This window comes from Chrysoperla carnea, chromosome X (genome assembly GCF_905475395.1).
Source record: "Chrysoperla carnea chromosome X, inChrCarn1.1, whole genome shotgun sequence".
Lineage (NCBI taxonomy): Eukaryota > Metazoa > Arthropoda > Insecta > Neuroptera > Chrysopidae > Chrysoperla > Chrysoperla carnea.
In genome coordinates, this window is record NC_058342.1 from 37477818 (window position 1) to 37502555 (window position 24738).

The window sequence follows — 24738 nt, forward strand, 5'->3', positions numbered from 1 at the left end:
ATTGTATGATTTATTTATTTATCTAAATTTGTACATTTTATTTTAATTAATTATTATTAAACGTAATGTCATGCGCATTGGATGGATAATGATAATAATTCAGATCAGATCAGATCAGATCAGATGTTGTTTGTTTTTCATATTTGTTTTATAATTATTATTACACAATTTAAATTTAGATTCATTGATTTTGTTTTTTTAAATTTTAATTAAATTTTCATTGATTTTATTTTAATATTGATTTATTTAACTTTGGTCCATTTGATTTGAATCAATCAAAGAATGATGTCCTCCACTTTGATGTGAATCTTTTTGAATTGATTCAAATATTGGTTGTAATTCAATAGTTGCTTTTATTTGTCCTACAAATTCTGTTAAATATGGATTCTTTTCTGTAAACAAATTCAATTCAATTCAATTAATATCAAATCTTGAATAGTAATATTAATTATTATTAGTTACATGATTCATTTATTGATTGAATCAGTTGATTCAATCAAGTTAAAAGACCTATCAAATACAATTAAACTTGGCTAAGTGTAACCTGCATTAGTGAGAAACCTCCATAACTAAAACTCATGCTGAGGTCCCAACACTTTATATCTGAGATACTGTATAAGGAGAATTTCAAGGAGGGAGGTTTGATTAACTTACACAGTAACGATAAAAACTCTCAAAATCTTTTCGAATTGCGGATAAGAGCGCGGATCGGGGCACAGCTAGTAATAAATAAATATTGTATTGTAAAAATAAAAAATAAATTTACCTGCATCTGGTATTGCATATAAAGCAGCTACAGCTCTTAAAGCTGATCGTTTTAATTCATCTTGCTTTTCATATTCTTGTTTAACAGAATTAGCTTTCACTTTAAGAGTACAAGTAGCTCTTAATGGTTCCACTAGTCTTTCAAGTCCTTTTTAAACAAAAATAATTATTAATAAAAGTTAATAGATAAAAATGATTTAGTTTTGACTTACTTTGTAATACAGTATTTGGACATAAAGTTGCTAAACGTGCTACCATTAAATATGTCAACATTTTAATGTCGTAGTGATCTTTAAGACCACTTTCCACATGATTCAAGAACTCAAAGATGTCCAAGCGATCTAGACAGGTGTCTAACAAAGTGTACATGCATTCGAAGGCTGCTTTTCTTATATCTAGTCCATCATCAACTGTATGTTTGAATGGACCCATTTCAAGTTCACGAATCAGTTCTTTCTATAAAATTAATAAAACAGAACACATTATTTATTAATTATTAACCCGTCAGCACTTGTCTCTATCCAGTAAGTTATCCAATCTTCAAGAAATGTGTGTGATAAAACATACATAATGTGTTATTTTGTCATAATCGACAGCCGGGTGTAAAGTCTAAGTGTTCCTGCCGTGACAAGTAATATTGATATTGAAAGCTTACCTTGACTATGGTCTCTTGATATAATTGAGGTAATAAATATTCTAATAAATCGCGTACTAAAGATGGTTTATTGTGCGCAGCTGAATTGAACGCGACCAATGCAACTCTGCGTACATTCAGATCAGGATCTTGAAGTGTGGTCAAGAATTGTCTCATTGATTGCCTCAACAATGGATCAATTGTCTGCGGCTGATCGGATATTGTGAACTTGACAGCCGTGACGACTGTTGTACGCATCAATGGTGATTGTGACGATAAGGCATCTTGTAGTCGGGGTAATAAGTCTTGTGGATTGATTAAGGTTAATTTGCCTAAACATTCAGCAACAACGTTTCGTGTGCCTTCTTCGCTGCATTCACAGTGCTTGAACAGTTGTGCCCAGATCGCTGGTATGAAGTGCATCAACGATTGAACTCCACTGGGAGTTGCTGACATGCAGGTGATGACCTCTTTCAACGAATGTAATAATAAATATTGTCTTTTGGGTTTTGTTTCAATTTCCCCTAAAATAAATGGTATATACAAAGGTAAGTTTCCTACAGCCACACTTCCAAGTGCGTAGCTAGCAGCAGATTTAATTTCTTCAGATGGTGGTGAAAATGAATGCAATATCACTGGTTTTAAATTCGATACTGAACTTAGATCGCTGCAACAAATCAAATTTATTAAATTTTATCTACTGTTACGGTCCCTTTAAATAATTTTGAATAGATTTTATGTACTTACATGTGTCGACCGATTTCTCCAACAACAAATAATGCAAAAATATGATGAGCATCGGTGCGTGTCTCTTGCAAGTCCTTTAAGAACTGTTCGACGACAAGTAAGGCTTCTTGAGGATCAGATATCACAACAGCTGCCACACACTTGGCCAATGAATGGAAGGCTTGTTTATGCAACACTGGCACATTTACGTTGACGTTCACATTCTTGTTGCTTTGACTTGAGTTTGAGTTGTTGTTCGAACCACCTGTGTTGCTAACAGATGTCGCTTGTTGCACTAACAAAACAAGTAGATCGGTGCGTGACAGTTTTGGTAATCTAGCACGAACAAGCACTTGAAAGAACTCGAGCATTGCTTGAAGGGCAACGCCTTGCAACAAAGGTGACTTGACCAACGTGATGACTTCAGGCAGAATGAGATCGGTTTGATCGACCAACGTGAGCGGTTGTAATTCGGAGATAGATGTTAACAATGTGAGAGTTAGTTGAGCGATATGCAAATCGGATTCGTTGATCAGTGGTGGCATTTCAACAACCACTTTTTGTAATAATTCTGGTGATAAGGCAGAACTGTAGTTACGTATTAGAGTGTCCAATAGTGTTAATGATGCTAGTTTTAACGATCGTTGATTTTTACGGAGGAAAGATCCAAGTATAGGAACAGCATCATCCTACAAATAAAGATAAAGTTATAGATATTCAAATGATATTACAAATCACTTTTATTGGAAATTTTTCTTCAGAGAGTGTCTAGAAACCCTCAGAAACAATCACACAAAATATTTTTTACATTTAAACTTTTTTTCTATCTCGAATATTGCTAGAATACTAGAATATGCGGCGCCACAATGGTACCCTATAATTGTTGGTTTGTGATCACTCTGTATATTATGTACAGTCTGTATATATACAACATGGAATGCAAGGTGCTAAAATAACACAAAGAGAATTATAATGGATTCATATTTACCAAAATTGAACGTAAGTCTATCTTTAAGGGTGAAGCTGCCACTTTGTTGAGTGCTTTGACGGTGGTCAAACGTGTGATTTCATTCTTCAAACGATCCAAGAATATTGGTAAACAGATGCACAACTCACGTTGTAAATAATCACCCAAATTACACAATATTTGTCCCATACAAGCAATCGCACGTTCTTTCACTTCTTGATCGATGTCTTGAGCACGTAGTCGGATCAACGTGTGTTTGTAAATGTCGTCCGTGTAGATTGTAAAGTCGAATGCAATTGGTGTTTCCAGTGGACGTATTACTTTCACCAACTCACGTAGCACATTCAATGCCTCGGCTGTTATTTTATAAAAACTATCGCCTACAGCAGCTACAATTGGTGGCATCAATACCCCCATGTGTGGATGGAACACAGCTGGTGAATGTGTTGTTATCAAACAGTGTACAAAGTTTAATGTGTCTATTTTCATGTTGCTACTTGAATTCTTATCACTAAAATCAAATCAATTCACTTCATCTTAACCTCAATTCCATTCAAAATCATTTATGTAATACAGTCAAACCTGAGTAAGAGAGAACTGGCTAGAGACTAGTAATATTAAGTTGACTTACCCTAATGAATAAATGATTCCTGGTATTAAAGCTTCAATATGATTGGTTAAAGCTCCAGGTAGAACAGTAACAAGTTCTTTCAATAATGAGAAACAATCTTGTCTAGTTTTGATGCTCTTGTCACGCATCAACTTGTGCACAGCCTTCACAATGTCTGGTATTTGTTTCTGTAACATAGTGATTGGTGATTGGTTCATCTGTTGAACATGATCTGATGGAACTTGTGCTGTTCCTGTTACAGGTACTGCTACTGTGTCTCTGCTAGGCAATGATTTTGTTTGACGTAATAATGCGATGTACGCATGAAATATATCAGATTTAACATTTTCTTCACGTTCTGAAAAAAAAAAATCAATTGTATAAATATTATCAAAGATAATAAATGAGAACTCTAGGATATTTCGAAATAAATTTCAATTTTTATCCGTGCATCGGATCAAAAAGTGAAAGGACTTTTAGCCTTAGAATTTTATTTTCTACCTGATGATTTATATCAAGGACGTCCATTACTCTTGTAACACCCTGTTTGAGTATTGAGTTAGTCAGAGTTAGAGTTAGCCACCTACCTTTAAATCTTGATATTAAAGCTGGAGACACATATTTATAGAAGTGGACCATGAGTTCATGGCGTGTAATGATGATTGCTTCCAAACACTTAGCAGCAGATCTTCTCACCTTCCAGCTCATGTCATCATCATCACTGTACTCGTCGTTGTCATCGTCATTGTCACCATTATCGTCTTCAGTCTCCATCATGCCAGCACCCCCTGCATTAGTCATGATACAATCATCTTGACCGTCAACAGCAACACGTTTAATCACCAAATCGTCTTTGTCGTCCTCATCTGAATCGTAGTTGTAATTAGGATCATATGTCATGTAATTTAAACAAAGATCAGTTATCTGCAAATCAAATACAAACAAATTACAATGCTTTAAGACACATTTTCCGGAGAAAAAAACACATATGCCGTCGTCCGACTTTCAAAATTCAAGCGATTCACATCTACGATAATTGAGATCCCCAATATATGGACCTAGAGTAAAGGAATTGATTTTTCTTGGTCAATATGGGACGGTTTTTTAATTAGAACTCTTCGTCATGCTGAAAGATGCCCAGAATTCGAAAGGTTACATTAGGGCTTATATCAGTATCTTCTCAAATAGTCAGGCCATCCTTCGGGCCCTTGAGACGTCAAGATTCCAATTGGAGATAGTCTATGAATGTTTCGAGGAGCTGAATCGCCTGAATGAAGCAACGGACTCGCTGGTACAAGTACGAGCGGGATCGTCACAAACGCCGGTTTCCTCCGAGCCTGCCATTCCTGCCTGATGAGAAAGTTATTTAATTTTTTTGAACTTACAGTGGGTATGTATGGAGTCATCTCTTTTGGACAACGATGTACAAAGGCTTCAAAGGCTTGTAAACAGTATTCACGCAGTTCTTCATCATCTTCTTGGCTGTATGCAACAACAACCGGTACAATACGTACCATGTAGTCACCAAAACGATGTCCAGCATGACGACTAATAATTATGATAAACATAAATATTAATTATATTTTAATTAAATTATTTATAATTTATAATCTTACCATATTGCTGCCATACATTGAATATATGTACGATTTGTTGATTGAATCGCTGCTGAAGATGCTGTGTTTGAAGCAGATGACAACGACTCCAAAAGATAGTTGATGATCTTACTGTACATTTGAGGACTGCAAGATAGGACAAAGTAACCCAATGCAACAATGGTACGTTTACGTACCGCTTGTCTGGACGAACATAGTTGTGGCAACAAAGAATTTAATATTTGTTGTTGAAATGCAATAATCAATGATCCAAAACGTGATAAGAGATCAGCTAAAATATCAAGAGCTTCTAGTTGAACCGAAACATCTTCCTGTTTCTCGATGGCGGTACTCAAACGACCAGTGATTCGTCTACACACGTTCGCAACAAGATTATGATTGTTGGAAGGCAACTCACAAATCACCGTTTTCAATCCAATACTAGAAATATCACGCAATTGTTCCTTGTCTGACACCATATTCGTACACAAAGTATCAACGATTGTTTCCACTTGGAACTCCTTCACTTTATTGACGAGTGGACCCAAACATTTCACAGCTAAATTTTGTACTTCACCATTTTTGTCTTCTAATAATTTGAGAACCATTCGAACAACTTTACGTTCGGATTCATCATCAAGTTTGATTGAATCCTTTTGTAATTCATTCATTAAATCATTCGTAGCCATAAATCGGAAATCTTTATCTGTTGAACACATCTAAAACACAAACACAAACACAAATAAAACACAATTAATTAATTAATTAAATTTTAAATTGAATTACCTTCTCCAATAAATTGGAAATCTGGTATGAAACATTCGCCATGATTAAAGTTGTTGATAGTTTTGAGCTGTTGTTAAGGATTTATATTTGATCAAGTTGTTAATGACAAACAACACAAAACTCACTAAACAAATTAAATAAAATTATTAATTAATTAACAAATAATAATAATTAAGTATTTAAATAAATGATTGTAATGAATGTCAATGTATTTTGTATCAAATTTCAATATATTCAGTTTCAGAAGAATTCAGTTCACTGTTCAGCATCAGATCAGCATTCAATTCTTCAATTCAGAATTCAGTTGTTGATTTGATCAAACTACCATTCATTCTTCTTTCTTATTTAATCTTGTTTGAATCATTCAATATTCTGTAAAATAATTAAAATTAACAATTATATTAAAATAATAAACATATTAATTGATATGTAGTATTAAATTAATATTAAATATATTTAATTTGATAGCTATACCGGTAAAATAAAGTAATAAGCAACACTTACATTCACATTCATTGCATTGCATATCATTCATATCGTATTAGTATTATTTATTATTTGATTCACTGCTATGTTCACATCACTCATCAGTGATCACTGCTCACTACACTGTACAGTACCTGTGTCTGTGTCTCCTCATAGTACGGGCGTCAACAACAAATTGCATTGATCACTTCCTCTCGAGCGATAATTTTTTTGAAAATGCTTCAAAGAGTTGTATCATTAAGCCTGCGTAGTGATAGTCAGTTGCGATTCCTATCCAGGTAGAAAAAAATCATTTTCTCCTGATTGAGAATTTATCAAATTATATGCTAACTCAATATCTTGAAGAAAAAGAGTCAACTGAGAATATATATAGAAATTTCTTCTTCTCAATAGAAAATTTATCATATGTTATTGTAAAAACTAAAAATGTCAGCAGGCTGTATCTCGGTGGGAAGATTGTTGATGCCCTGAAAAATGTAACGCAGGAGCGATAGATGCTCCCGTCTAACTCCTCCGTTATAACTTGCAAAGCATCAACTGGCGATCTTTCCATCGAGATACAGCCAGATGACATATATATTTATCCATAGTTGCTTATAAGCTATCATTACTAAATTTTTAGTTCAGAGGAAATTATTGAAAGCTGACTCCTGGACTATCAGACCTGTACCACATACTTATCAAATACATACTTCTCACTCTCTATTTTTGACTTTATCTCTGCTCTGTATGTGTAAGCCGCGATCTCTTGTCTTCGTCTTCTATACTAAACTAAATAAGCTCTGTTCTGTCTAAAAGTCTACAAATAATATTCATTCGTATGAAACTAGCTACACTATGATTATCATGATTTATCTCGAATTGTATACATAGCTTTCTATTCTATTTTACTACTAATCTAAAGGTTTGTTTACACTATAAAAGAATCAGAAAACATAATAGCGTAAACACGTAAATTTAAACAAGTAGATACTTGAACGAAATCGTACTAGCTAAAAAAATAACACAAAAAATGAAAAGTTTGACCCAAAATCAGTAGGTTTCAAAAAAAATCCATTCAGATCGGAAAAACTTTGGGTGTATTATGAAAAAATCGAACTTTATGACGCCATTGACATCCAAAGAACTAAATTTTGTTCTATCACATCCAAATTTTAACCAATTTTAATAAACCAAGTATGAAACTAAACAAAATAAATCCTTATGTAAATCTTTATTATTAGATTCCGAAAGAACTAAAAGGAAGCAATTTATAGATAGCAAAAACGTTAGGAAAAACTACCAATTTACTGAGATACTAGAAACAGAAGTTTTGTACTTTTAATTAAAAATATTTAATTAAATAATAATTTAATAATTGAAGCAATTGTGGAATCTGAAGGAGCCTTTAGAGAATAATTTTTTGAAAAATGATCACGCTATCTTTATTATTTTACAATAATACAAAAAGTATTTTGAATATTGCTAAATTTAAAATACTTTTACTTGAATCTAATAGATGGCTGATCAGAAAAATTGCTGTTTACATTTTATTCGGTAGATGAGTTGTTGGTTGTGTACGTCAAATAAATAAAAGAATATGGTTATGTTTGATTTAACTAAATAAATTATTTGTAATGAAATTAATAATAATAAATAAAAATAATGGAATCAAATGAAGTAAACAGTATTAATAATAATAATAGTGGAGCTGCTGGTACTCAAATAAGTGAATCAAAAGTGGTGGACAATGAATTGAATGCAAAACATAATACAGAAATATGGAATTCAGTGAATTCAATTGCACCATTAGATGATCAATTTATCCAATCTTTACAACAGATTGAACAATACAATAAAAATGTACGTAATATTGTACTATTACTGTGACTATCGCAAGTCACCAAGTGGTGCTGGGACCGTCAACGTTCTTGATTATTGATTATTATATATAATTAATAATAAATTAATTAATTGTTTGTTTTTAGTTAATAATTGATAATAAATTAATAAGCAATGATACTAAAACATCAAAATCATTAATAAAAACTAGCACTAGTTCTAGCAAGACGACATCTGTCAATCAATTTATAAAGTTGCATGAACAACTTGGAGTTGACTGCGTTGAAAATGATTTTGAAGAGAATGAAATTGTGTTGAGACGATATTGTTTACACATGCAAACATATGCAGATAGATATTTTAAATTAAGTGAACAGGTAAGTCACATGTCACACCTGTCCTGTCATCCTTACATTAAATTTAGTTTAGCAAATCAAGCATTTGACCCTGGTCAATCTCGTTAGCATTTGGATTTTGTTTTTCTTGATCGCGATAATTACTACTATTCTCCTTTGCCACTTCATTGAAACAGTCCCAAAAAGTGTCATGAGCTTCAGGTTTGAGCAGGTGAGGAAGGTGGAGATAATCTGTTACTGCCAGAAGAAGATTTGTCATTAGAGGTTTTTTATATAATCTTTCATGATTTTCTGTCCGGCTTTTTCAGTTTCAAGAACTTCTAAATAGTCCGACTTGAACCACGAAGACAAGTGAAATAAAGTGGTACTATTGGGCCGAATATTCGATAGCCGGATATCTAGCGCTTCGGCCTTGTATCTGAATTATGATTTTCTTAAATATTGATTTGAATTATTTGTTTTGTTTTTAGATAACAAGAACAGTGAATGAATTAACATTGTTATTGAATCGATATGTGCGAGTAAGTGAATCAACGCACGTGTTGGACGTGCACTCACGTCAACTAGTCTCCATTCAACAGCAACTTAAACAAATCAATACGATATTAACAAAAGAATTAAATTATTATTTAACATCACGTTTAGTATTACAACGTATTAACTTTAACAACAATAATAACGCTGGTCAACAACAACATCAACATCAACATGGTTCATTTAGTTCAATTAACAATTTGGTTGGAACTCAACAGTTTTATCAAATATTAGATCAAATTGATGATGGTATTCAATATACGTCTAGTCATGTAAGTTACTTACTTTAGTCATGTAATTCTATCTACGACACGACTACATTATTTTAAGGTATTTCGGATGCTACGGGGAGGGAGGGATCAATACAATGTTTAAATAAAAATAACTTATCTTTTTTAATTAACATTTATTATGAAAATTTTAATTATGTTCCGGAAGAACTAACAAAAAATGGCAACAACTAACAAAGGTATTAGAATCCGAAATACCTTTCAAATATATAAATAAATAAATAATTATATAATAAAATTTAGTTTGAATTTTTTTAGCCATTACATAAACAATCAGAATTATATTGCAATCAATACAAGTATTCATTGTCTGTTGTTATAACATTAATAAAAACTTATATAACAAATGTATTGGAACAAGCAACAAACGAAGCGATAACAAGTAGTACAAATACAAATACAAGTACTAGTACAAGTACTGAACAACAACAACAACAATTAAAATTGAGTACAACAACAGATACAGAATTAGATCCAGCTATCTCATATTATTATGGTAAATTCCAAGCAGTTTCTTATAAAATTCAACCAATTATACAACAAATAGAAGCAAGATGTCACAAGAATAAAGAGTAAGTCGAGCGAATTTATCATTATCACTATCAAAAACAAGTTAAGGGGGTCATATACGAGCTAAATGTTTATCTATCTCTATTCTTTTTAAAAATCTTTTCAACCAATTATGTATTAAAGATATTTTCCACATCAAATAAAGTGAAAAAACTAAAACCCCGACGATCTTATTAGTATGAAAACAAGAAAATACATTCATCTGAAATTGTTATGATAAGTAAAATCGTCATTACAGTCAGGGGACCTCTTTTCTGTCCTGTAGAAAACTGTTTACTCTTAAAGGTCCCCCCACTGTAATGACGATTTTACAGACTCAACAAGTAGGATCATCAGAGATTCACATGTTATGAAGATGATAAGTGAATCGACAGTGTCCTGTTAAAAGTGGGAGCACTGTTCTCAACTGTGCTCTAGTATACGTTGACCCCCTTAATAAAGTAATAAATAATTGAAGTAATAAATGAATAAATTAATTAATTTTAGGTATGAACATTTATTAAATGAAATCCAACAAATCTACGTGGATAAACGTTACGAACTGATGAACGACAGCATTGGCAACTCAATCAAAACGTTGGCTTCCAAGAATCAATCGGATCGTTCTTTATTGTTTAGAACTGCTTGTTCTTTGTTCATGTTGTTGTGTCAAGATGAACATCAATTGTATTACGTGTTCTTTAGTACAGGAGCTACACCAAACAACACGTCTGCTTCCACTGCTAAACTACAACAATATCTAGCATCAATATGTGAACACTTGTACGACACTTTACGTCCATGCATTGTTCACATTGAACATATTGAAATATTATGTGAACTCTGTTCAATCTTAAAATATGATGTTTTATTTAACATTGAACACAATAATATAGGTGAGTCGTACTACCACTCCAGTCTATATGCACATATAAGTCTATGAATGTGCTTAAACACATATACAAGGACAAGTCATAGACTTATATGTTGTTAATTCACACAATTATATTAATAAATTATTAAACAATTATCGGCTAAGTGGCCGAGTTAGTAAAGGTACCATCGCCTTTACTTGTTCAGCTACTTAGACGTAACTTTGATCAGAACCATTTGCTAACTTGATATTTGACGTTACGTTACAGATAAAGATCGTGAAGCGTTGCAAGCTTTTAATACAGTTGTACAAGAATTACTACGTGACATACAAGAGCGTTTAGTGTTTAGATCACACATTTACTTTAGATGTGACATCTTACAATATCAACCTAGTGCTGGAGACCTGGCGTATCCGGAGAAGCTACAAATGATGATGAACATTGTAAGTCAACAGAACGAGTCATTACAGTCCGAATACAAACACAGAGACAGAGACAGACAGCAGAATACAAACACATCATCGACGTTACGTCGTACTGAGTCATCACAAAGTGTCGTCTCATCGGTCAATCAAAGTGCGAGTGTGAGTGTGAGCGCAGTGTCATCACATCAACCTAAACCCATCACGATCACTGACCTGCAAGGCATGTGGTATCCAACCATCAGACGATGTTTACAATGTTTGTCGAGATTGTATCGATGTGTGGACGTTCAAACATTCCAAGGATTGTCTCAAGAAGCCATCTCGTTCTGTGTTATTAGTATTAATAATGCTGGAACGTTAATAACACAGCGTAAAGTAAATCACTTTCTTTAATTTACTATACAGGGTGTTCCGTGACTCGATGGACATAGCTTAAGAGCGTATTCTTTGGAAAGTTTTAAGTCGAAAGTGTTTTATATACTTCTGTTCAAAAGTCAATAGTTAAGGAGTTATGTCTATCGAATCACGAGACACTCTGTATAATTGAATTGATTTTTTTAAATAATAACTGTTGATATACAATTGAATTGAATTTCGTTTTAGAGTCCTCTAGATGGTGATCTATTTCAAATAAAACATTTACTCATATTACGTGAACAAATAGCAGCATTCCAAGTGGATTTCACTGCCCGTGAAACTACACTAGACTTTACCAAAGTGAAAGAAGCAGCTGCTGACTTGATGCATCGTAAAAACTTGTTTAAAATGGATTCAAACAATGCCATTCTTAAGTTCTTGCTAGAAGGTACACCTCAAGTGAAAGAACATTTGCTGGACTCCAAAAAGGATGCAGACCTTCAATTGAAGAAGACATGTCAACATTTAATTATGCACGTTACCAATTTGTTAATTGATCCACTGCAACAATTAAATCAAAAAGTAATTGTTACAATTGTTATTCAAAAATTAACTTTAACTAATTCAATTTGTTTTATTTTATTTTAGATTCAGGATTATCGAAAAGTTTGTGGTCAAGAATTTAATTTACAAAAATTTCGTGCTGAAAAATGGACTGAACCAGAAAATTTAGCAAGTATTGTGAACAACGTGAAACGTATTATAAAAACACGTATTACACCCATACAGAATTCAATGACGCTGTACATTCACAACCGTGAAACTGAATCCATACTATTTCGTCCAATAAAGGTAATTATTTATATTTTAAATTGATCATGAGATCGTTTAAATGGTCGAGTGCTGACGGGGTAAATAAATAATTGAATAATGTGTTCTTTGTTTTAGAATAATATAATTGGTGCATTTGTTCAATTAGAACAATTATTATCAGAATGTTTATATGAATGGAATGAATTGTTAACAATCAGTTGTCCTACAGCTGATCAAGTTTCATTAATGTTGTCATCAGTCACTCTTTTAAACTCCCAACAACAACAGCAACAACAACAACAACATTCTATTAATATTGTTGATAACTCTACCAACACTACTAATGTTAACAATAAATAAACAATTTAATTATTAATAATATTGTAATTTATTTTATTAATTATTTTATATATATATATATTATATTGTTACAAATATATAAACTTTGGTGTTTGTTTATTTATTTACACTTGTTCTTGTCTTTAACCAAATAAAATAGGGTGTCCTAGAAGTAACGGACGCGCGCCCTTGTTGCATCAGATAGAAATAGAAAAGTCCACTTCCATTTTTGATCCGATGCACTGACACTCAATCTACACATTCATACATTTGCATACGTACGTATACGTACCACACAGACTTGCGTTTTACTCTGGGAGTTTCTTATTATCCCCCCCCCCCATGTCTTCTTGACACTTTAGAGCGCTTCTGATTGGTTGCCTATTTTAATTAATAGTTAATTATCCGTGCATCTGATCAAAAATGGAAGAAAACTTCGTCTTACAATTTAATTTTCTTCTTGATGCAACAAGGGCGTCTGTTACTCCTAGGCACCCTGTATATAAATTTATAAATAAAATGTTAAATAAAATATGTACAGCCATACATATCACACAGCCCTTAGGCTCCATCCACAAACCACGTGACCGTGTCAATAGGGGCAGGGGCGAAATTAGTTCAAAACCCAACATCGAACAAAACCCGTCAGGAGAGGGTGGCAATTTGACTTTATTATTTTCTTGATTAGAAAATTAGATTTCTTTGAGTTGAATTTGAACCAGCGACATATTGATTGCTATTGATTTTAGTTCTTAAGTCCACCGCTATAAGTTTATTTCAAATTCACTGTAAGTTAGTAACAACAATCTTTATGAAGTTGACACAATCACATATAGACTAGACATGACACCTATGTGTTCGTAAGTAGTTCGTAATCGTTGTTCGTTGTAGCGTAGTTTTGGCCATACATATTTATAAAATTAATAATATTAATAATAATATCACAGTTGACAGTAGTAAGTTAACAAACAGTAACAGATCTGTAGTGAGCGCAGTGACAGTGACATTTATCTATCTGATAATTAATAAATTAATTTAATAAAATATTATTTTTAATATTATGGTTGTTAACAATATTAATAAGTTCATGATCATGATCAGTATCATCTAACGCAGGTACTTGATCCTTGTATTCGTAAGTAGTCCATAAGTACATGTCCAATGTGTGTTCCGTGCATTGTGCAATGAATCGTATGAATGGTCTAATATCACCTTCGTTAGCCAATTCTAATGTTTCATAATATTTGTGTCTGCAATTAAATAATTTATTGGTGCTTTGATCTATTCCAGAATTGATTTGTTGTATTATTGTTATTGTAACCTACCTATGTTGTTTTGGTATGATGACTGGTGGGAAGCCTGCTTGCATCAAGATCATGTTCATAAGTAACCTACTTGTACGACCATTACCATCCACAAATGGATGAATATAAACCAATTTATAATGGGCTATAGCAGCATATCTAAATCAATCAATTTAATTCAAATACTAATTAATTAAATATATCATTTAATTTATATTATTTTACTATTGGGTGATTCCATGAAAAAGTGTACCATCAATAGAATAATAATAATAACAAAAAAGGATGTTACTGCAAGTGGATGTCTAACACCTAGACCAAGAGTCCTCTGTGCCCTCCTTGAGAACGACCTGTTACCCAAAGACGAGACGTCTTCGAGTTAGAGGCGCACATCGATCCTGGAATCACCCACAACCTACTCAGTTCCGTACTGACCTTATTGGATGTAATTCTAGTGCTGATTCTGAATTTAACCATTCAATAAACTGATTCATAAGTATTGTGAGTTGATCAGGTCCAGGAGGTATATGGTTGCCTACATACACTTGTGTCCGTCTGAAGCGTCCCCCTTCAACGATGTCCACTGCACCCATCACTCTTTTATGTAATTCTAGAATGTCTTCTAACGTGATTCGTCCAATACGATTCACCAGTGTTGAATTTAAATATTTCATTGCTAGATCCATTCCAATAATTTCATTGTGTTCGTCAATACTGTGCCCTGATATGGCCATTCTAGTTTCTAGTACAGATCGTGTTTCTGCTAATGTCATCGTATTACCTTCAATAGCAACCTAAACATAATTAGTATGTTAGTAGCAGTACCAAACTAACCATTAGGAGTCCATAACTAGAACACTAAAATCGAACACAACTTCAAGAAGACGCCAGCCTTGATCTGAGTTTCTGGCGTTCCAGCTTGTCTTTTCATTTGCTGACTTCGGAAGATGGTGATTTTTAGTGTTCCAGTCATACCGTACCGTATGAAATATATTTAAAACATAAGCTTCTTTCTTGGTGCGGCGCAGGGCTGAATTTGAGTCTGGTATAGTTGACAACATGTCACGTTTCTTGTCAATTTCAATTAAAGTTGTTCCATCGATGTCTTCGACAATGGTAGCTGTACGTTGTCGATTTTGTAATGCTTTTTGATGATCTGGTGCGTACGTTAATGCCTTTAGTTTCAAATAAAATTCATAAAAACATTACAGATTATAATCAACTTTCATTATGTGACAGGAAAGTGACAGGAAGACAACTTAAGAGATAGGAAGATGAGTTGAAGGACATAGCGGGCCCTTATTGGAGAAGGGTTGCCAGTGATATAACACAATGGAAAATGTTAGAGGAGACCTTTGCCAAAAGGCACACTGAATTTATAAATTTCCTCTAAAAGAGGAAAACAAACACTTCAAAGCAGACGGAAGTTCAAGATAGACGGCTTATTGATTGATTGATTGAATAATTAGTATAATTACCTTAAAATATAATTGATCTGCTAAAACAATATCATTAATACCTTCCATAAATTCACCATAATAATTAAGAATGTCCGGATGTTGGGGTGCTAATGCGACCGCATGTTTAAATAACTTGAGTGCTTTATCCATCTTGCCAATACGTTTCATTTCTAAAGCTATATTCAATGAGCTCAAAGCTTCAGCTTCTTCAAATTGATTTTGAACTTTTCCATGACCATTAGTATCATCAGATGTTTGTTTAAATGTTGCCGCTAATACAGCTGTAGCTGTAGGTGTAGGTGCAGCTGTAGCTGATTGTTTAATTTGTAATTGTTGATATTTAACATGATTGTAATAATTATAATTAAATGAATTTAATATTGTATTGATTGTTATCAATAAATATGATGAATTATAATAATAATTATTGTTAATTATTAAATAAATTAAATCATTAATAATAGTACCATTTAAATGTAATTGTAGTGATGGACTTGTATGTAAAATCACACTTATCGCGGTTATTATTAATATTATTATTATTAATATAATTAATGTAAATAATAATGTATATCGCATTCTAATTTATTAATTATAATTTAATTTAATTAGGAATCAACTTAATTCAATTTAATTCACTATAAATACATAACTTTTCATTATTTAGTTTTTATATGGGCTATGTTTTTTATCATTTTAATATTTATTGATATTTATAACCAAATCAAAATCATTATCAATGATGTGGATGCAAACTATTTGATTTTGATTTCAATCATCATCTGTTTTATGAATTCTACATCCTGATCCTACATTCCTACATCATATCAAAAACAAAATCAACATCATATGTTTTGTACAACAAGTCGAGCTGTCACTTTTAAGCATTGACATTACTGCTACATAGACTGAGTGTCAAACGATTTTAAGCATGCCAACATCTGAGATAATTTGAGATAGTTTTAATATATTGTAGATTCGTAAGACAAAATGTAAAGTGATATAAAGTCAAAAAGCGAAAAAGTTCAGTGGAATCACGATATTTTATGTAAAACATTTTGTGATATGAAAATTTGACGCTCAATGTATGTTTTTTTTTTATAAATATCCCTATATTCGATGTATATTTTTTGATAAATGTTAGGAATATTATACATAGAGAACGTGAGGGGTATGCTAGCCTGTAAATGGATGCGATATGATAAATGAGAGAGAAGACTGTCAGTGAGTTCCCCTGTGTCCTTGTCATAATCATTTGTACATATATACTTATTATATGCATTAGTAAGTACATATAAGTATAAGTATTAGATAAGGACACAGGGGAACTTACTGATAGTCTTCTCTCTCATTTATCATATCGCATCCACTTACAGGCTAGTGTTCTCTATCTTCACATCTCTATGGTTTTAGGTCACGTGATATACAAATTAAAAATTACGACTTTTAATTTTAATAAAATAAAATAATAACGCGCTTTTATGACTCAAAATCAGAATATTTAAGTATATTTTTTTCATTTTTCACTACAGAAAGTACTCTATTGGAGTAAAGTGAAGTGAACTTTGGAGTGATGTGATTAGTTAGTGTATATGAATATTGTTGTGTTGGTAGTAATAAAAGTATGAATGTTGTTACTATACTCAGATCAAATAGAATAAAATCAAATATTATCAATCACATTCATAAAATAAAATCATAGGACACAGCTACAGCTCATTATATTTATAAAATTTATTCATTATCAGAATTGTATAAAATATAATGAATTTATTTTGAGTTAGATTAGACTCTTAAATAAATAAACAATAAATAAAATAATATTAAAATTGATAAGTGAGTGAGTGAGTGAGTGATACATAAATAGTATATGCTTACATACATACATACACACTTACATACGTACATGGTAGACAGTGATGATATATAGTACGTTAGTTAACTTTATTTTATAAATGTGTTTAAAATAAATTGTATAAATAATTAATTAAATACAAGTGTTTTTTTAATACCAAAGTTGTGTGTTCTTTTAATTATAAATCAATTGTGAACTTTTAACTTGAACTAAACTTAAAATATTTAAATTTAATATCTACCTAAATAAAGATCATGATAATATGGATGATATGGAAGTTGAAGTTTGTTAAAAGTTAACAAACGTTACGTTACGTTACGTTACCTTACGTTTACCTTACGTTTTGATTAACATGTTTAATTAGTACTTAAATTAATTAAATATCTTTTAATAAAGTTCATTAATTATCATCATAATAATAGTATTTTATTGTATTACTTAAAATTTAAAATGGCATTTTTAAGTCAATCATCTGTTGTAAGTATTTTACAATATAAATGTGAATATCTACTTAAATACAGATCAAAATCGTTTATAATGATTCATCGGTTATAACGACCAATTTTTATGGTCTAATTAGCAATCAATATTTATTTTGCATCTTATAGGCCAAACTGATTCATAGCGTCTTGAGGTCTTAGATGTTGATGCCGGTTTGTTTGCCACGAAAGTTTAAAATGGTTAACAGTTGTTACCCAGTTGTTATTTTTCGTTTTGTAAGAAACAATATTGCAATTTTCTATCTGCAAATGAGACTGATATGCCCATTTTATAGAATAGCGAGTAATTATAGATAGATTAAATGTACTCTCTACTAAAATTAATTCTTCTTTGAGAAAAAATGATAAGCCGGTTGCATTAAAAAGTCAGGTTAGGCGTTTTGGTCTATTCGGTCTATAAATGATTGCAATGGAATATTAATTATTTTGTCACTAAGTGTTCATTTGCTAGTTATAGCACTAAAATCGCATCTTTCTTCATAAACTACAGCACCAAAAGGTTGGATTTTGGCGCTCCCTTTAACCTTTCAGCTTATCTTTTGACTGGTGGGCTAGTATTTTGCGGTTCGTTCGCGGTATATTATTAGTTAGCGATTTTGACTGTATTTGTAATTAAATTAAATGATAATTAGTGGATTCAATATGATTTATTATTGATTACAGATAAGATTATATAAAAGTGTTATTGATGAGACAATAGCATCAAGTCGTGAAGCATTCTTAGATGAAGGTGTCGACGAGCAAGTTTTAATTGAATTGAAAACGTTGTGGGAAAGCAAAGTGACGAGTAACAAGGCTGTCCAAATAACGCCACCAGAACAAAGCAGTGGAGCGAACGTAGATCAAATGCATCAAGGCAGTGGAGCCAACAGTTCAACTGGTGGACCATCTGCTGGAGCATCCACTTCAACAAATAGAAAAAGTCGTATGTTTTTAATAAACACAAAAGCTATAGTTACAGTACAACTACAGCTACAACTTATCTAATCATATAAAACAAAATGCCAATCACGATTACGATCAGGCTCTTTATCGACCACGATAAAGACCAGGTATTCTAATCATTCATGCGGCTGCGCCTCATTCAGGAAGCTGTTACACACTCACTTATCTTTCCTGAATGCCATAAAATAAATAATTATGGGAGTTAGCGTGAAAGTACTTTAGTTGACAGTTAATATGTCAAACATTGGACACATTTCCCATCATGCATCGCAGGATTAGAATACCTCCTTTTATATAACTTTACACTACACTACACTACATATATTAAACAATTATAATTTACGTATTTATTAATTCATTTTTATTTATTAATTAATTACAGAACCTATTAAAAGAAATACAGGAGAACAACAGCAACAACAACCGATTACACAATCAGTGGCACCCAACAATGTTTATCAACAAGCTACTTTACAGCAACAACATCAACAACAACAACAAGCTGGTACATCCCAACAAGTATGTATTTATGTTAATACTAGCTTCATACCCGAGGGCTTTAATAATAATAAAACAAAAGAAGGATACCGCAAGTGGGTGTCTCTTGAGGACGATCTGTCACCTGGGAAGGAGGCGCTGTTAAATTCGGAAGAAGTTAAAGGATTCTGTCGAGGTCAGGTGCTACACAGAAAGCCCACAGCTTCTCCGTCGGGATCTCTCCCAGGATAAATGAATCTAAGATTTCGAACCTGAACATTCTGTAGGGATAGGGAATCTCAAATAAACTTATATACAGGGTGTCTCGTAATTCGATGAGCATAGCTTAAGAGCGTGTTCTTTGGAAAATTTTAAGTCGAAAGTGTCTTATACTTTTGGTCAAAACCCAATAGTATAGGAGTTATGGCCACTATTGAATTTAATCAATAAAGTAAAAACATGATTGAGTAACCTAATTATTAAAAAAGAATAAAAAAAATTATGTACTTAATAAAAATACAAATAATTAATGATTGAATCTATTTATCATTTAGAATGTCACTACAAATGGAAGTAGCGTTCTTCTAGCTAGTGGTGGGGCTGCCAATAAAACTGTTGTTACAAATACTAATTCAAACAACACGACAAATACTCAACAAACTACACAGCAACAGCAACAGATGGCACCACAACAGCAGCAGCAACAACAACAACAAACATTACCACAACAAACAATGTTCTCGTCAATGTTGGATCCCACCAAAGTAGTACCAATACAAATCACGTTACCTCCACAGACTGGCATGCAAGAGACAACAGGTCGTGTACTCACTATTCAAGTGCCAGCTACAGCTTTAATAGGTAAGTCTTAAGTCTATACAGATAGATGATTTCAAGCAAATTCCTAGCTGTAAAAACTGTTTTTCTACGATCCGTAGTGATAGACGTGTTCAAAGGCGTCGACGCTCTCCCTAGTAACGAGTTTCGACGATATATTACATATTCTCTTAAAACTCCATGAGACGACGTGTATACTGCTCGCCCTGAGCACCAGGTACCTCGGGGCCATTTTCGTTGTGATATTCGATTTCAGTGGTTCCAAAATCCCCGTGTAACAAAATTAGATTCATTTCCATTGATATTTAGTTTCCAGTTCTTCATTTCTGCCTCATTACTTTTTTTCTCAAAGATTGTAGTGTTCATACTGTTCAAAAAATCGACATTTGATCCGTTTTTAGCTTAATTTCTTTATCTAATTAAATATGTTCAAAAACTTGAGAAAATTAAATATAAGGTTTGTTATTTTGCAGGTAATCAATTACAGCAAGTGTTAACTGGTCCAGTAATATCAGCAACGATGAGACTACCACAACAACAGGCGTCAAACTTGTTACAGCAACATGTGAATGCGGCTTTACAAGGACAAAATTCACCATTGTTAGCTAAAGCTATACCTCAAGTCGATGGCAGTTTAAGTATTGTAGATGATCCAGATCCAGAACTGAATATTGAATTCCCTGATATATTTGCATTAGCACGAGCTTTAAATATGTGCAACGATTTAAAACAAAAACAACGCAAACAACAAATTAAACGGAAACGAAAAATACTTTCAAAACAAATGAATGAGTTAAAGGAATCACAAGAAGAAGATGGCACCAACATCGACACTAGTTCACCAAATATAAATACAAACGTATTAGCACCACCATCACCAGCACCACTCATTCAATTAGACGGACAAAACTTTGAACATGGCTTGTTGGAGGACTCATCTGAAGATGAAGACGATGTATCTGATGATGTGTCTGAAGACGAGGAACTGGACGAAGACAAGGAAGACGAAGACGTAGATATTGACGGTGGTGGTATGGAGGAAGAACCATTGAACTCTGAAGATGATGTGTCTGAGGAAGACCCCACCGACTTGTTTGATACAGAGAATGTAGTTGTATGTCAATATGATAAGGTGAGTAATCAAATCAACTCGTGTGTTTTTTGCTAGAACTTTTTTTTTATTTGATGCATAGTTTTTTGTAATTTGTAAAAAGCTGATTACTACTCCCCAAAAAAGGGAGGTTAGCTATGCCCCTGCAAGGTCGACTAAGTTTTTACAATCTAATAAATAAAATTTCAAAGATGCATTAATTTTTTCCTTTTAGATGTCTAATATCATACATTTTTAATTATTTAGATAAACCGAAGTCGTAATAAATGGAAATTCTATTTAAAAGATGGCATCATGAATTTAGATGGCAAAGACTTCATATTTCAGAAGATCACTGGTGACGCAGAATGGTAATAGAGCATACATAGTGTGTTGTAGTGCGGTGCGGTGCGCAGGTTGATTGGTTGATTGGTTGGTTGCTAATACTTAACCATTTTTAATTCTAATTAATTTATGTGTGTGAAATTATATGATTTTATTTTGATTTTGAAGAATGGAGCTAGAATTAGAATTATAATTAAAATTAAATTGATTGATTCAAAACAGAATAGAATGAATCAAATCAGTGGATGATAAATGAATCAAATTTTGTTAAAATGATCGATTGATTGATGATTATTGTATTTTTATTAATAAAAAAAAAAAAATTAAAACATTGTAATATAATAATTTAATATAATGAATCAGTGACGATAAATGAAACAAACAAACAAACACATACATAAAAATTATATTAAATGAATGGATTGATTATTATTGATTGTATTGTTATTAATTAAAGAACATAAAATAATAAATATCTAATAAAACACAACACACTTTATGTATGTATTGATTGTATAACATTATTTATAATTATTATTATTACATAACATTTTTATAACAACATTACATTTTATTCATTAGTGTAGGTGTTGAGTGGATTTCCTATGCATTTACAGATCCTACCGAACAACGAGTGTATGTAGTTCGACGTATTTTGATCCGCTGAAGCTGAATTTTCAATTTGCTCATCGCTCAGAGTGGGAGAAAATTTGTTATAAACAAATTTATTGTTTATACGGCTATAGCTCCTAAACTGTTAACAATTTTAGTAAAAAATTGTATCCTACATGATAAAGCAAATATTTCTGTTTTGTATTCGTCTTGATACGACCAATACAACCGGAGATATGGTTAATTGGAAACAAAAATGATCTTGCATAACATCAGCGTGAAGCGCTTGGTTTGAAACGTCCGTAGATTGGTCAATAAATAATATTTTGGTACTTTAAGGTATTCATTTTAAAAATATGAGTCTACATTTTAATGTTATGTCCATAAAAATACGTTTTATGCAATAGCAACGAAATTGTTTTACAAAATTTTCAATAGTTAAGGAACTATGGCCGTGTAAACAATTAATTTCAAATTTATAAAATTCGGATTCAGCCAGTCAAAATACGTCGAAATCCACTCCTAATTCAATAGGACCTGTGAATCCATACGAAAACCACTCAGCACCTTCACTAACATTGTTCCATACATAACATATTATATAATATAATACAATACAATACAAATACAAATACAATACACTTTAATTTATAATATAAGGTGATTTATTGATTTAATTATTATTTATAAGATGATCAGAATAAGATCCACAGCAGCAAAGGACTGACTGACGATTTTAATAAAAATTAATCAATTGTTTTCTATTGAAACAGATTAAAAAAAATTAAAATGTAAATATTAAAAATTAAATAAAGAAATAATATTATTTTTATAAAATTACTTAGCTAGGGCTAGGGCCTGACACAGTGACTGTGGGTAACATGTTCAATGTTCACTAAGGACATCGAGTTTACCAAAGTTATGGAATCACCCATAATTAGTTTATCATCCAAAATTATGGGATACAAACAAAATCATTTATTGATTATAAATAAAGTAATTACTGTTAATTCCTTGATATATAATAGTGATGGGACGAATATTCTCGTATTTTTGTAACATTTTTTTGTAAACATTATGGTTTATCCGTGAAGGTGCAAGTTAAGAAAAAATTTTGGTGTCCATTTTTTCTAAAAACTATTAAAGATAGCCAGTTTTCAGGTGTCTTCAACTAGTGGTCTTGTGAAACATTCTCGAAAAACGATAAAACCATTCTAGAATTATTGGAAAACATTCTTGTATTGGTTTTATAAACTTTTTAAATTTGTTTATACAGGTCAGTTCAACAATTAACTCAGTCAATTGTTTGTTTTATTATAAAATACAAGACAACCTTCTCCCTGCAAGCTACCATTGATTATGATTTGTTATTCCAATAAATATTTACATAAATATTGTATTGTATTTGTTATTAAATTATTATTGTGATTATTATTGTAATTATGACTTATGATTGTCATTGTCATTGTCATTGTCATTGTCAACTAAATAAATAAACTAAATAAACATATTATTATTCTTTTTATTTAATATTACCTCCACCTACCTCCAATATTCTTTGTCAATATTCTATACTTACGTTCATTAAAAAATTCTTAAAAATAAGATGCTACAGTTTTAAATAAAGAAATTTGTTAGAAAAATTGGTCATCAAATTTTCTCGGTGAGTTTATTTACGTGCAAGCCAATTACTTAAGTAAGCAGGCAAATAATTTCTGACAACAAATTTCTATTTTCATATTTTCGGAGCGATTATCTGAAATTAGAAATTTCTGATTTTCGGAGTGAAAACTGAAATAAGAAATTTGTTACGAAATTTTTGTAATAAATACTCACCAAAAAATTTGTTGACTGATAACAAATTTCTAATTTCAGATTTTCGGGGTGTTCTTACCGCAGGTCATACTCACCAATTTCAGACCACTAACTTTCTGATAAGAAATTTCTAATTTTTGATTTTCGGGGTGAAATTTTTTATATTACCTATCAGGAACTACTCATAGACAAAAAGAAAATATTATGCACGTAGAGTCATCTATCGGTGAATATAACAAACCAATGCATGTTATATATAACATAGAGATTTCAGTGTCGGTAAAACAGTTGCGCCCAATTTAAACAAATATTAATATAACTACTTGCCAATAGATGGCAGTTAGAGTTACATTTTTAGAATAGATCAGGATAAGGTAATTAAAATAAATGTAAATATAACATATTATGATTATTAATTAGAATGGTTTATTTAAAAGATTACATTTATGTAATTAATATTAATTAATACGATATGAATTATTAAATTAAATATTTAATAATAATAATAAGATGTAGTGAGTGTAGCTGTAGCTGTAGCTGAGCTGTAGCTTAGGCACTTATAAAATTTAT

The 24738-nt window shown here is 31.8% G+C and overlaps 4 protein-coding genes across 6 annotated transcripts; 2 read left to right on the forward strand and 2 right to left on the reverse strand.

The window, feature by feature from the left end:
- Positions 1–225: 225 nt before the first annotated feature.
- On the reverse strand, positions 226–6226 carry LOC123302128 (cullin-associated NEDD8-dissociated protein 1). Of its 2 annotated transcripts, XM_044884924.1 has the most exons (12): positions 6084–6226; positions 5319–6016; positions 5088–5250; positions 4557–4626; positions 4290–4493; positions 3724–4060; positions 3114–3603; positions 2147–2814; positions 1421–2066; positions 978–1221; positions 767–913; positions 226–392 (listed from the first exon to the last, which is right to left on the reverse strand). In XM_044884924.1, the coding sequence occupies exons 1-12, from the start codon at positions 6123–6125 to the stop codon at positions 247–249; spliced, it is 3855 nt and encodes a 1284-aa protein (XP_044740859.1). In that variant the 5' UTR covers positions 6126–6226; the 3' UTR covers positions 226–246. The 2 variants fall into 2 exon arrangements, with proteins under 2 accessions (XP_044740859.1, XP_044740858.1); XM_044884923.1 differs by having other exon boundaries at positions 4290–4626.
- Positions 6227–8213: 1987 nt separating this feature from the next.
- Positions 8214–12949, forward strand: LOC123303090 (conserved oligomeric Golgi complex subunit 3). The gene is made up of 9 exons (XM_044886189.1): positions 8214–8411; positions 8537–8767; positions 9217–9552; positions 9829–10142; positions 10627–11015; positions 11262–11794; positions 12023–12358; positions 12425–12628; positions 12725–12949. Exons 1-9 carry the CDS (start codon positions 8214–8216, stop codon positions 12947–12949), a joined length of 2766 nt encoding a protein of 921 aa, XP_044742124.1.
- Positions 12950–13034: 85 nt separating this feature from the next.
- On the reverse strand, positions 13035–17901 carry LOC123303091 (protein adenylyltransferase Fic). The gene is made up of 6 exons (XM_044886191.1): positions 17888–17901; positions 15711–16203; positions 15213–15407; positions 14668–15026; positions 14254–14391; positions 13035–14178 (listed from the first exon to the last, which is right to left on the reverse strand). Exons 1-6 carry the CDS (start codon positions 17899–17901, stop codon positions 13959–13961), a joined length of 1419 nt encoding a protein of 472 aa, XP_044742126.1. The 3' UTR covers positions 13035–13958.
- Positions 17862–22018, forward strand: LOC123302152 (transcription initiation factor IIA subunit 1). 2 transcript variants are annotated; one of them, XM_044884963.1, is made up of 6 exons: positions 17862–18024; positions 18711–18972; positions 19375–19511; positions 20024–20330; positions 20780–21438; positions 21664–22018. In XM_044884963.1, exons 1-6 carry the CDS (start codon positions 17998–18000, stop codon positions 21769–21771), a joined length of 1500 nt encoding a protein of 499 aa, XP_044740898.1. In that variant the 5' UTR covers positions 17862–17997; the 3' UTR covers positions 21772–22018. The 2 variants fall into 2 exon arrangements, with proteins under 2 accessions (XP_044740898.1, XP_044740899.1); XM_044884964.1 differs by having other exon boundaries at positions 17863–18024; positions 18711–18969.
- The last annotated feature ends 2720 nt before the right edge of the window (positions 22019–24738 follow it).

Excerpts from the sequence above, each read along its gene's own strand:
- LOC123303091 (XM_044886191.1), bottom strand. Across the intron at positions 15,408-15,710 it reads CAGATCAATTATATTTTAAG|GCATTAACGTACGCACCAGA; the intron begins GTAATTATACTA and ends TTGAAACTAAAG. Across the intron at positions 15,027-15,212 it reads TTTTAAATATATTTCATACG|GTTGCTATTGAAGGTAATAC; the intron begins GTACGGTATGAC and ends AATTATGTTTAG.
- LOC123302152 (XM_044884963.1), top strand. The coding sequence starts at position 17,998 with ATGGCATTTTTAAGTCAATCATCTGTT. Across the intron at positions 20,331-20,779 it reads GCCAGCTACAGCTTTAATAG|GTAATCAATTACAGCAAGTG; the intron begins GTAAGTCTTAAG and ends GTTATTTTGCAG. Across the intron at positions 21,439-21,663 it reads TTGTATGTCAATATGATAAG|ATAAACCGAAGTCGTAATAA; the intron begins GTGAGTAATCAA and ends TTAATTATTTAG.
- LOC123303090 (XM_044886189.1), top strand. The coding sequence starts at position 8,214 with ATGGAATCAAATGAAGTAAACAGTATTAATAATAATAATAGTGGAGCT. Across the intron at positions 10,143-10,626 it reads AGATGTCACAAGAATAAAGA|GTATGAACATTTATTAAATG; the intron begins GTAAGTCGAGCG and ends AATTAATTTTAG. Across the intron at positions 12,359-12,424 it reads TGCAACAATTAAATCAAAAA|ATTCAGGATTATCGAAAAGT; the intron begins GTAATTGTTACA and ends ATTTTATTTTAG.
- LOC123302128 (XM_044884923.1), bottom strand. The coding sequence starts at position 6,125 with ATGGCGAATGTTTCATACCAGATTTCCAATTTATTGGAGAAG. Across the intron at positions 4,061-4,289 it reads TTTAATATCAAGATTTAAAG|AACGTGAAGAAAATGTTAAA; the intron begins GTAGGTGGCTAA and ends TTTTTTTTTCAG. Across the intron at positions 393-766 it reads ATATGCAATACCAGATGCAG|AAAAGAATCCATATTTAACA; the intron begins GTAAATTTATTT and ends ATTTGTTTACAG.